The sequence below is a fragment of the Maylandia zebra genome, linkage group LG19 (assembly GCF_041146795.1).
Source record: "Maylandia zebra isolate NMK-2024a linkage group LG19, Mzebra_GT3a, whole genome shotgun sequence".
NCBI classification, from domain to species: Eukaryota; Metazoa; Chordata; class Actinopteri; order Cichliformes; family Cichlidae; genus Maylandia; species Maylandia zebra.
Window position 1 is genome coordinate 17,019,470 of NC_135185.1, and position 12,378 is coordinate 17,031,847.

At 40.9% G+C, this 12,378-nt stretch overlaps 1 protein-coding gene across 1 annotated transcript; it reads left to right on the forward strand.

Moving 5' to 3' along the window:
* Window positions 1-2,391: 2,391 nt before the first annotated feature.
* Window positions 2,392-7,604, forward strand: kcns3a (potassium voltage-gated channel, delayed-rectifier, subfamily S, member 3a). Its single transcript, XM_004559245.3, has 2 exons — window positions 2,392-2,451; window positions 5,393-7,604. The coding sequence occupies exon 2, from the start codon at window positions 5,443-5,445 to the stop codon at window positions 6,754-6,756; it is 1,314 nt and encodes a 437-aa protein (XP_004559302.1). The 5' UTR covers window positions 2,392-2,451; window positions 5,393-5,442; the 3' UTR covers window positions 6,757-7,604.
* Window positions 7,605-12,378: the final 4,774 nt, after the last annotated feature.

The window sequence follows — 12,378 nt, forward strand, 5'->3', positions numbered from 1 at the left end:
TAGTAGAAAATTTTATGTTTTTCTCTGATTATCGTTTTTACTAATTTTGACTTTAAACTCATAAGCTTTGAGGGTATTTTTGTCATAATTTTACGGCTTGTCATGAATATTACCCCTTCTCAAGATGTCATTATATCGTTATTTATTTCTGTATTTTATTAATAATGTTTGTAATGCAGCATTAGAAAATTGAGAAGCTTTTGAACTTTAAAAAAAAAATCCACATTAATGATGTGACATGCCTCCATCACTGTTGACTGTAGGCAGACTAGTTCTTTTGTTTCATATCTTATTCTGCCCCCTGCTGGTAGGAAACTGCATCAGTGAGCTGTGTAGGTAATTACACTATATTGCCACAAGTATTTGTTCATCTGGCTTCACGTGCATATGAACTTAATCCATATTATTGAATATGATGTCGGCCAGCCCACCCACCCTTTGCAGCTAAAACACCATCAGCTCTTCTGGGTATTTTGGGATACACAATACTCATGGGTTCACTTGCAGAAGTTAAGACATTTTATTACACTGAGAAATATAAAGGTGCTAACTAGTGCAAAAAATTGTGATGCTATAAAAGAATGATTTTCATTTCAAAATAAATAAAATAGCTGTGACAGACTGGCGGCCTGACCAGGCTGTACCCTGCCTCTCGCTCTGTTGCAGCTGGGAAGACTCCAGTAAGTAAAGCTGCCTTTTGTCTGTTTTGGGAATGTTTTCTTTGTAGCACATGCCTAAGCCAAGCTGTATTTTGCCCATGTGTGGGCACCGGACCAACACAAAGAAAAACAACCATCCTCACTTTCATCTTCTTGCTTGCTTCTTTAGTTAGGTTAAAATTATTACCTAAAATGTTGCAGCCACAGTACTAATAGTGAGATATTATTTCTCCCTTATTAGTTTGTCTTCGCCCTTTTAACCTAGAACTGAATTTAAAATCCTTCTTCTCAGATATAAAATCCTGAATGGCCAGGCTTTATAGTAAAGACCTCATAGAATCATATTATCCCAACGGAGCACCTCACTGGGATACAGGCTTATTCGTGGATCACAGAGTTTTTAAAAGTAGAATCAGAGGCAGATCCTTCAGCTTTCAGGCCCGTCTTTTGCATGCAGGAGACAGACGCTCTCAACTTTGAAGATCAGGTTTCAAACTTTCCTTTTTGGTTACTGCTGGATCAGATGATGCTGATCACCAGGTGTCAAGTCATTTCTCATTAAAAAGGAGCTTTTCCTCCTCAGCATCACCAATTGCTACTCACAGCGGATTATCTAATTGTTGGGGTTCTCGTGGTGCACTTGGGTCAAAGCACAGGGAGCTGGCCACTGCTTCTGATTTATACGCTGGGTTAAATGCTGAGAAGGCGTTTCCCTCAAAGGATCATTAAAGATATCCTTGTTCATTTTCCACATGTCATCAAGGCTTCTGTTCACTATTTACTCATTTTCAAGCTGCCCTATCATTAGATGCTACAAACTTTGAATTAATATTTTATGCAGGAATCATTCTTTAATGACTGCATTTGTGTTTGTATCTTACCTATACTGATAACTTTGTGACCAATATTCTAAAATTTAATATAATTATAGTTTTCAGGCATTCCAACAGATTGTTTCTTGGCTTTTGTTTTAGTAGTGATGTCTTATCTGAAACCGCACCCACTTCTGAAATGTACCAACTGTCCATCCAAACAGAGATCAGTTCAATGGAGTATTTGGGTTTCCAAATAGACCAGGGAGAACAAGTTTTGTCCACTGTCTGCCCTGCTTGCTCAGTTATAACACTATATGCCCTTCAGGATATCTCGAGATTTTGCTCTTGATAGTAAATGTTATATGGACTGGTTTGCTTTCCTACTTTACATGACCACTCAAAGCACTTTGAGTGTTCTGGCCATGATTTACTGCAAAACTGGAGATTGCATAAAATTATACTCACATTACAGCCTATAAAGCTTAAAAGATACACATATTGCATATACAGTATATACAAAAATGTTCCTTTATTTTTCCATACCTGGACCAATTTGTGTAAAAACAGGGGTGTCTATTCCACCTCTCTTCTTACTGTTAGTGTGTTAGTTTTATCCACTTTTATTTTTATTTCACGACATTTGCTACATTTATTTTCTGTTCAGTATCCCATCATCGTTTTCAGCACTAATGTAATCGCAGAAAATTGTACACAGCACGGCGAAGACTGATTACAGAGTGATAAAATATTTACGCGGATCGATTTAACACACCTTAAAGGACCTGGTGCGACCTGGACGCAGTTTACACATCAAAGTTTAAATACCCACTCAGAGCCTGTTAGCGGGGCAGACGTGCCGTGCCAGCCATCCTGTGTGAAGTTGCGTCTCCACCTCTCTCACCGCAGAGCGCCTTGAACGGCACACTCCCCTCTGAACAAAGTCAGAAGATCCGCAGGACACATCGGCACATGAGCAGGTAAGCTGCTGGGCTTATTTCTCGCAGATTTGGGGGTCAACGAGATGTCTGAACAGGAAATATGATCTTACTGGGTGTTTAATTAAATTTTTTAGGGTTTTGGAGTTGAGTTCAAGCGGTGTTAGTGCAGAATATTTACTTATAAAAATAGTACTTTGTTGTTTCGCTGCATCTTTTCAGAGTCTAAAATAGTTTGATTCACCGCGTGCGTAACACAAGTCCGCACACACGGACTTGTGTTACGCACAAGAGCTGCACTGCTCCATGAAAGCCGGTATTGATTACCGCTTGGATGAAAAACGCTGCCCAGTGACATGGGTGTGTAAAAGTACATAAGTGGTTGGAAAAACACAAGTACTACAATTTGAGAAAAAGTGTTACATTTCATTATTTTATGCAGCGTATCCTATACATGCGTACAGTGCGCGCGTATGGTCTTTACACGAAACGTATAAATGTCTAATGTATAAACTTATAAATGCTATGGAAGTACCAGCCCGTTCTCACTTCTGGCGTATCATACCGACGGAAATTACACCAAAAGGTCACACAAAAATAAGGAGGAGGATGTATTTGCATAAGGATGGGTTTGGGTGATTTGTTTTTAAATTTTTGAATTAAAAATTCATCATTAAAATTAAATTCCTTTTTTCGTGTAATTATAATAAATTTAAAAGGATGTGCACTTTGAAAGAGTAGTATGTGACGTGACAATTTCTCGAGTGAAGTTCTGAAAATGAAAACAAAAAAACTGAATAATCATGAATATGCGTAAATGTATAATTCTGACAAATGATAGTCACAATCAGCTCAAGTTCTTGCCGTTTATTTATTTTTTCATATGCTGATAAAAAATGTTTTAATTTATGTGCTGTTTTCCTTTCACAACACATCTCTTTTAGAGCAGAGTGAACACATTTATTTTACTAGCCTACACTTTTCCTGTTGGGCAGTTATTACATATGGAATTAAAATTATACATCAACTACAGTAAAACATAAGGTTTCTGAAAACTCACAATTCTAAAGAAATGTTCTTAATCTAGATATTAAACAAGAACGTTTCGTGACGATACGCCACATACTGGCCAGCAGGGGGAAACAATCAAATACTTGTGGCTGTAAAGAAGTCAATGAGAACCTGAGTTCCCTCATTCCAACATTTTCTAGATTACCTTACTTCCCGTTTCAGATAATACTAAATCACACATGAAGTTCATTATGTACATTAAGGTCATTGTTTAAATCAGGCAGGAGAATAAACCACTGTATCCTCATTGGTTAATCACTCACATGTCAATAGATAATGAACATGCCATATCTCTCACTTTCTCAGATTTACTCCTCAGTTGTGGCTACTAAAAAACCCACAAATACAAAAAGAAGTTCTTTATTAAATAATTTAAATATCTGGATAAGTGGTAAAAACTGTGAGTGACATAATGATTTAAACAGATGACTTCGTGTTTAGAATAGATTAAAAACAAAAAAATAATATATCATGTGTGCACATGCTAATTTCACTACAACACTGCAGGACTTTCAAAATTTTTAAAAGTCCTGCAGTGTTGTAGTGAAAATTCTCCAAAGTCCACCATTGTTAGGTCCACCATATTATATCCAAACGCAGCATTTTCACTGTCTGGAACCAAAAGGAAACAAGTTTACACCACCTTTAACAAGAAGAAAAAAACATCTAGTTGATCTCTATGGTCTCAATCTTCGATGCTTCTATATCACTACTAAAGTCTTCATATCTGGGTTGACAGATTAATAAAACCCATTTGAAGTGGGTTAAAGCCACAGCAGGTGTGTAATAACCTAGGTCTTGCAGCGTGGTATCCACACTGGCCTGAAAATCTTTAGATTGCAGAAAGAAAAAAAGCACGACGAGCAAACATAACACCTCGGAGGGGACAGGGGACCCCACCTTCTTTATCAAACTCAATTTTAGATGATGTGTTTTAACATTAGGTTTCCACTCTCACAGGTATCACAGGAAGACGTGACTGGGTCATTTAAGGGCTTCTGACCGGAATTAAAACATAGAGCCTTTTCCTAACGGTTAAACACAATCTTTAACACAAAGCGCTCCATGGACTCAATCAAAGCATTATTTTCCTATGACCTACCTCTTTAGCAGGGGGCTACAAAACCCAATCTGTCGTTGTAAACATCACCCACAGGGAAACAAGCCAACCCTGCCTACAAGGGGGGATACTTAGACCTAGTTTCCACCGATTACACCAATCAGTGTCTCCATAAAACTTTTTTAAAAGGTCCTCAACCCTTTTTAAAACTCCCTCGTTTGCTCTTTAATATATTTCTTTTTCTTATTCTCTGTTCATTTTAACTTCTTGTGCATTCTTCTGGAATCCAGTCAAAATAACTTTGGTTCTGTTGGAGTTTTATTTGGAATAATGTTCTCACATATGACACTGACTTATTCTCAAAACATTGCAGGGGAATTAGTTACTTAAGGCTTAAAATTTAATTAAACTCCTCCGCAGCAGGCAGCTCTGATGATTTCAGGTCCTTCTGCACATTATTGCATAAAAAGTAAGTGAATTTTAACTTTTTAAATCTAACTCTATCCTGACTATGAAAGCTAACATTAGAAAAATTTTAAAATTATTGATATTGATTAAGAGTTTCACACATATATGTGTACAGTTGACGTGGTTCGACCGTGTGAACAGGATGCTTCCTGGGCACCTATGACACCTGCACAACTGTGAAGGGGGTGCTTTTGGCATTGAGATCCTGGGATCGATGGATGGATTTAAAATTGATTTAAAAGCCAGTAATGAAATATAAAGTACAATGGCAGTCAGGGCGTTCATAAAGAGCCGGACACTGTAATTCAATAAAGATAAAAAGAACTAAAAAAGACTAAAGCAAGCGTTAGTACGAGGTGTCCTCATTTCTGTGTTTGTTTGCAGGCACTGACTCCTTTGCAGGCACTGACTCCAGGGACTGGAGGAGCTTCATCATGACATATGGCAAGATTCTTCACCAGCCTGAGGGTTGCTTCATTAATGTCAACGTTGGAGGTTTCAAGCAGCGAATGGACCTCACCGTCCTGAAACGATTCCCGCAGACACGACTGGCTCGTCTTCTGTGCTGCAGATCCAAAGAAGCTATCCTGGAGCTCTGTGATGATTTCAGTCCCTCTGAAATGGAATACTACTTTGACCGCAACCCAAGTTTTTTCTGTTACGTTCTCAACTTTTATCTTACAGGGAAAATCCACCTGGTCGACGGGCTATGTGTGGTCTCATTCTTCCAAGAAATTGAATATTGGGGAATCAAGGAGCGTCACCTGGACTTCTGCTGCAGCACCAAGTTCCACGACCTGATGGATCTTGCTGAGGATGGAATCTGGGATCAGAGGAGCGACGAGATGCAGCTCAATAGCTCTGGTTCTTCTATTACTGATCTGTCTGTTTTGGAGGATGACGAACAAATGTTTGAAGGCTCCTGGTGTGCAAATGTCCGCCGGAGTGTTTGGATTCGACTTGAGAATCCAGGTTTCTCCACATCAGCCAAAGTTATGGCTGTAGCATCCCTCGCTGTAGTCATCACCTCCATCGTGGCCATGTGTGTTCACAGCATGCCAGACTTCCATCAGGTGGATCCTGCTGAAAAAAAAATAGAAAATCCAGTGCTGACGTTTTTTGAGAGCCTGTGCGTCGTGTTTTTCTCTGCAGAGTTTATTCTTCGCTTGGTTGTTTCACCATCAGCCAGGAAGTTCATGTGCAGCCCTCTCAACATTATCGATCTATTGTCAGTCATGCCCTTCTATGTCACTATCCTGTGTGACCTAATGAACGAGGGTGAGAGCACAGACCTGGAGAACGTTGGCAAAGTTGTGCAGATCTTGAGGCTGATGCGAGTGTTTCGTGTTTTAAAACTGGCTCGTCACTCAGCTGGCCTTCGCTCTCTTGGTGCCACCTTACGGCACAGCTCCCGTGAAGTGGGGCTGCTGGTGCTTTTCCTGTCTGTGGGCATTTCCGTGTTTTCCTCCCTCATTTACTGTGTGGAGAAAGACTCTCAAGAGTCTGAGTTGCAGACTATCCCTATTGGCTGGTGGTGGGCCACCATTAGCATGACGACAGTCGGCTATGGAGACACTTTACCTGTTACTTTGGCTGGGAAGCTCATAGGAACTCTGTGCATCATCTGCGGGCTGCTGATCGTGGCTCTGCCCATTACTAACATCTTTAACAAGTTCTCCAAGTTCTATCAGAAGCAAAGACACTTAGAGCTCAAGCCAAGCAATAACTGCACCAGCATGCACAACTAAAGAACAGCATCTAAAGAAGTCCTACCCCTACAGTCTCATTCATGATTTAACTTTACAAGAGATTACATCGGCAGGTTTAAGATTTCTTCATCGTCTTCCATGAGCAAGATAGAAGGGTTAAATAAATAGACTGCATGAAAGTTCTGAGTCATGGTCTTGTTTTTTGTAGTTTTGAATTATTTAAGTGTTTCTGTGCTTTGTAAAAGGTCACGGGATAGCTAAATATTAAACACAAAACACAGGAGGACGTTAGTGTAAATTTCAAAGATATGCAGTTTAGCATTACTGAGGACAAAGAAGACACTGTAGTTTTTACAAATGGCAGTTAGTGGGCTTTTTACAGAGAACTCACACAGTGTTGCATACTAAAATTACCAACCCCAGTCTTTGAACACAGCTGCCACTTTGTCACAGCTTCAGGATTACCAGCAATTAGCCAGATAGAAGATAACAAATACCAGCTTCAAGGTTTCCAGTTCCATGTGCCAGTAGTGTATGAATGAAAAGCTGAAATAAATGTAGATTGTCATCAGATCCTCGCCAATTGTTTTGAGACTGTATTGGAAAAATTAATGTAGTGTCCTATTAGAAATTAATTAAAACAGGAAATGGGTTAATGTCTGCATAAGTGGGAACAAACATGGAGACGGAAACAAAGCCATCAAAACAAAAACAAAAAAACTGAGTTAATGCAAATATTGAGTAATGTTGAGTAAATCTCATCCTTTTAAATTGCATTAAGGTTTAAAGTTTGCAGGGTTAGCTGTAGCTGCTAGCAGTGATCTCAGCTTTTTTTAATCTATAGACTGGAACTCTTGACTGTGTTTGTGCTATTGGAATAATAACATGACCCGCTGAGCAGTTGATTGTCCAAAAGGTCTATGTTCTAGCTTTGATGAATGCAGCTGTAGTATTTATTTAGTCTGTTACTTAGCATTTAGTAGCAAATATCTCAGTGTGGGCAATGAACTACTACAGTCTACAGATGCAACTTGGAAACCAAATCTAGTTTAGTACACTTCTCTTTTGACCAAATATGGTCCGTGCCTCTTCTTCTTCATTTTTTAAGGGGTCACTACAGCAGATTATCAGCCCTATCCCTCCTCAGAACATGTCCAAACCATTTTAGCCTTGCCTCTCTAACTTTGCGTCTAAACTTAACATCTTTCGCTCTGCAACCTCCAGCTCAGCCTCCCATCTTTTTGTCAGTTCAACTGTCTCCAAAGCATACATTACAACAGGTCTCTCTACAACCTTGTATACCCATCTTTTCTCTCTTGCTTTTATCGTTCAAACTTACTTGTTATCATCACTACTGTCTCTAAAAAAACAAAACAAAAAAACAACAACAACAAGATGGCGACGGCCACCAAGCCAAAGTTGAGGCTTCAAAATAGAGTCTACAAACAAGTGAATGACATTTCAGAGGCTGTGTTCATTGTTCAGACCCAATCTGTGATTTTTACCAACAAGTGTGAAATATAGCACAGAATTCTAGTAATGTCCTTTGTCTTTACCTATTGCTATCATGCTGCCGCAGACCTGCTATTGATCTGTGCCTCATTTCCCCTTCTCTTGCTTGTATCTTCCTTTCAAATGCAGTTAATTGCTTAATCCAGTGAGATGCCTCTTGTTGTTTGCTGGGTTATCAGTGTAATGAGCTCTTAATCAATGTCCCTGGGCTAAGAGTCAATAAAAAGAACTTGGAGGGTGCTGAATTAACAGTACATGCTATGATGAGTATTGATAGCCTGTAAATGGAGACAGTATAATGACTGTGTCGAGGTTTATTATCATTAGCAGGATTTATATTACGTCCACACAGCTCAAAGTTGACTGTGTGTGAGAGCAAACATTGAATCCTCCTCTCGCCGCAGTCACCTTCATCATCAGTATGTATGTGTGTCCTAATCTTCCACAGATAAGATCAATGAAAACAGGCCAAACGTCCTAGCTGCCCTCCAAATGCTGCCAATACTATACAGATGACTGATTTAAATACAAATCACTGAGTGCCTGTGGTGAAGTGGTGCTCTGTAGTCAGATTAGTCTCACAGACTGCTGAAAACAGTCATACTGCAGCCGTCAGCTGTCAGAGAATTGCTCAGCAGCCTGTGACTTCAGCACTTAAATAAATGTTTGCATCAGCACTCAGGAGCACGGTCACCTTTTCTGCTTGATTTCTTTCTCCTGCGCCTTTCCTTTCCGCTAAAAGTCACGCAGTATTGCAATCTAATTCACTTCACTGCGTAGGTTGTTCTAACTGGAAACCACCGTCAGCAATATCTGTGGTTACCTCAGTAATAAAGGTCAGCTGGGAACAGGAACAGAGGGGTGCTTTTTGTCCTGTCATGGTATTCAAACTCTGAAAGTCAATACATGCTGGGAGACTGATAACACAATGATGCAAAGATGCAAAGACAGACAAAGCCAACAGTTAAAACAGTTAAACAAATACAAACTGTATTTGTATTCATGCGTATCGGGTAATTACAGTGAATTTACACAAAGTGTTCAGTAAGCACAGCTTTGAAATAGCTGCAGAAAGGTGCAGAGAAAGGACAAAGCTGCAAGCAAGAGAAGACAAAGTTTATGGCATGCAGCCCGAGCCTGGAGCACCAATAACTATAAGCTTTATTAATAGGAAAGCTTTATGCCTTCTTCTACCTATTCTGTAGTGCTGTGCAAAAATCTTGAGTCACCCCTCATTTTGTTAAAACTTTGCTGGAAAAATTGAAAATGGGTGCAGTGATCTGTTGGAAAATGTACAAACATATATGGAAATACAGCTTATAAGGCAAAAAACAGAGTTTAAATGGTTCTAATGAGCTTAAGAAGACAGTATTTGACTACTTCCAAAAGAAGATGAAGGCTTTTCACTACTCTGGCAAAATATAATTCCTGTAGATAGAGGAACAAACAAAGTACTAAAGGTCTTAATTTCTTTTTTCAGCATCACTTAAACAGATTATTTCTAGTTTGAAAATATTTTAGAGGTGAAAAGAGGCAGTCATATAGGCATGTTTTATTTAAAAATTAAAGGGGAAAGGTGACTCCAAAGTTCCCTTAAAATAGATTGCCTTTCCACAGAAATCTAAAAAGCATGAAAACATTTCTGTCTATAAATTTCTGAACTGACAGTGTTTAGATGTCTAAAAGTAGGGAGTCACAACATTTCAGTATCTCCATATCTATGTTTATTATCTCTGTTGTTAGGTTTTTAGATCTTTGCTACTTTCTAATTTACCTTCACAAGATTTAAATCCATCCCATTTAATCTCCCTCTTAATCACTGCTAACTCAGCACATTCACGCCAAAGAAGGATGTGCTGTGCTCTTGAAATGGAAGAGCAGAGGATAAAAGGACACACTCTCTCTGACTGAAGATACTGTTTTGAATTCGCTGTGAGCTGTAATCCAATCTTGGCGTGGAACTTGATTTAATCCAAATACATATAATAGCAGCAGGAAAGACAGAAACCAGATAAAATGGGCTGCCATATGTTCAAAAAATATGCATCAGAACGACAAGTCTTTTTCAGACACATCTGACTTGCACAATTGAGTCTGTCACAAATTAAGTTGTAGCTTTCTTTGCAGACAAAGCAAATTAATTTGCAATGATTAAATTACACAGTGTCTCTGCCAACTCCCTGACTCAGCCCAAACTCGGTGTTTGATTTCAACAAAAGTGCCCGTGCTTGGATTTCAGCTATTGATATTTGAAGGGTCCACAAATACAATCATGTGCACTCTGACGTGTGAGTACTGCGAGGATTAAGCAACAATCTGATGCTGCCGGATGTGAAGGACTGCGAAAAATTCCATTGTCTCAGAAACTAGGATCAGATTTTCTTTACCACATGAAAATTGATTTTTAGTTTTTTTTAGCTCTGCCTGGAAAGATGAAAAAGAAGCAGAATGACATTGAAATATATATAACATATAAAGTAATGAGAAAAGGAGCTAAAAAAAAAGTGACACACAACATTGGCTTGTATTTAGGAGAGCAGAGACTGGTGAAAGAGGGGACGGTCACATCTATTTCTGGATTATTTATTTATTTATTTAAATATTCTGATCCAATTAATATATTTTTTCCTCAAATATTTACAATGCAAATAAAATGCATGTTGCATATTATTCAAATACAGTTGATAAAAATATCCCTTTATAAAAAGGGAACTGAATCAGGCAGGTGATCTCTGACACTTTGCCTCTATCTATGTCACCACTGGAGAGATGAACATGGTTATTTCTTAAAGCATATAGTTAGGGCTGGACCAGGTGAGCCTGAATCCTCCCTTAGTTATGCTGCAATAGGCATAGGCTCCTGGGGGACTCCCATGATGCATTGGGTTTTTCCTTTTCAGTCACCTTTTTCACTCACTATGTGTTAATAGACCTCTCTGCACTGAATCATATTTGTTATAAATCTCTGTCTCTCTTCCACAGCATGTCTTTTATCCCGTCTTCCTTCTCTCACCTCAACCGGTCGCAGCAGATGGCCGCCCCTCCCTGGGCCTGGTTCTGCCGGAGGTTTCTTCCTGTTAAAAGGGAGTTTTTCCTTCCCACTGTTGCCAAAGTGCTTGCTCGGGGCTTGGGTCCTGGTTGGTGTGTTGCCGGGGTTGTGGGCGGGTGGGTGTATGGGGGCCCAGTCCTGGCGCAGGGTTCCGCCGGTGCATCGAGCCACCTGGGGGGCACTTCAACTGGTGGGGGAGGTTGTTACATCTTGCAGGAGCTCTCCTCTCTTCAGGAACTCACTCTGCAGGAGGGGGAGATACAGGAGAGGTGGAGGAAGATCTCAGCCTGGGTGTCTATTGTCTTGTGTAGTCTGGAAGATGAGTGGAAGACGGGGTGGGTGCAGTTTTCTCTGAGGTGGGGTCGGGTGGGCTGTCCCGGGCTCTGTGGAGCCGGGTGGCGCTGCTGTACTGGGCCCCGGTCCGGATGGGCCTGGGCCCCCTTTCCCTGGCGGGTTGCAGAGTATGGGGGTGCCTACTGGGATCAGCGAGGGAGCTGGTCCAAGGGAGGGGTCACTTGCCCCTCCCTTCCTTCCCTCCCCATCACGTAGATATTGAGGGCTATCGGGAGGGGCTATGCGCTTACCTGCTGCTCTCTGGCAGGTAGCTCCATGCCCTCCTGGGTTTTAAATGCACCTTAGAACACACATGCATCAACACTACATATGAGCGGGTGGAGGGAAGTTTGGAGTCTTCACACCCCCCCGTTCTCTGCGGCCTGCTGGAGCGGGGGGGCTAGGAGGAGAAGTTGGCCGTCCGACTGGGGTCTGGAGTGTGGGGCCTCCCTGCTGCGGAGTCCGGGTGGTCTGCTTCTCCCCACCCCAGGGAAAAGGGTAACACCACCTGGGTCTGGGTGCAGTTTCCCCCTCCAGGGACAAGGGTACCTAGACCCGAGGCTTAGAGTACACTTGGGGAGTGTGATTGTGTGTAAAGTGTCTCTTTATGTCTGTCTCCACGTGGGGTGAGTGTTGAGTAAGTGCATATGAGAGCATGAGGGTGGGAATGGATGTTTGTGTCTGTGTGTGCCTGTATGTCTGTGTCTATATGTCAGGTTGGGTGTCAGACGCCACCTCTCTGGGGACATCTCAGGCCCTCCAAGGTA

What these genes read in the sequence shown, in the direction of transcription:
- kcns3a (XM_004559245.3), top strand. Translation starts at nt 5,443, where the DNA reads ATGACATATGGCAAGATTCTTCACCAGCCTGAGGGTTGCTTCATTAAT.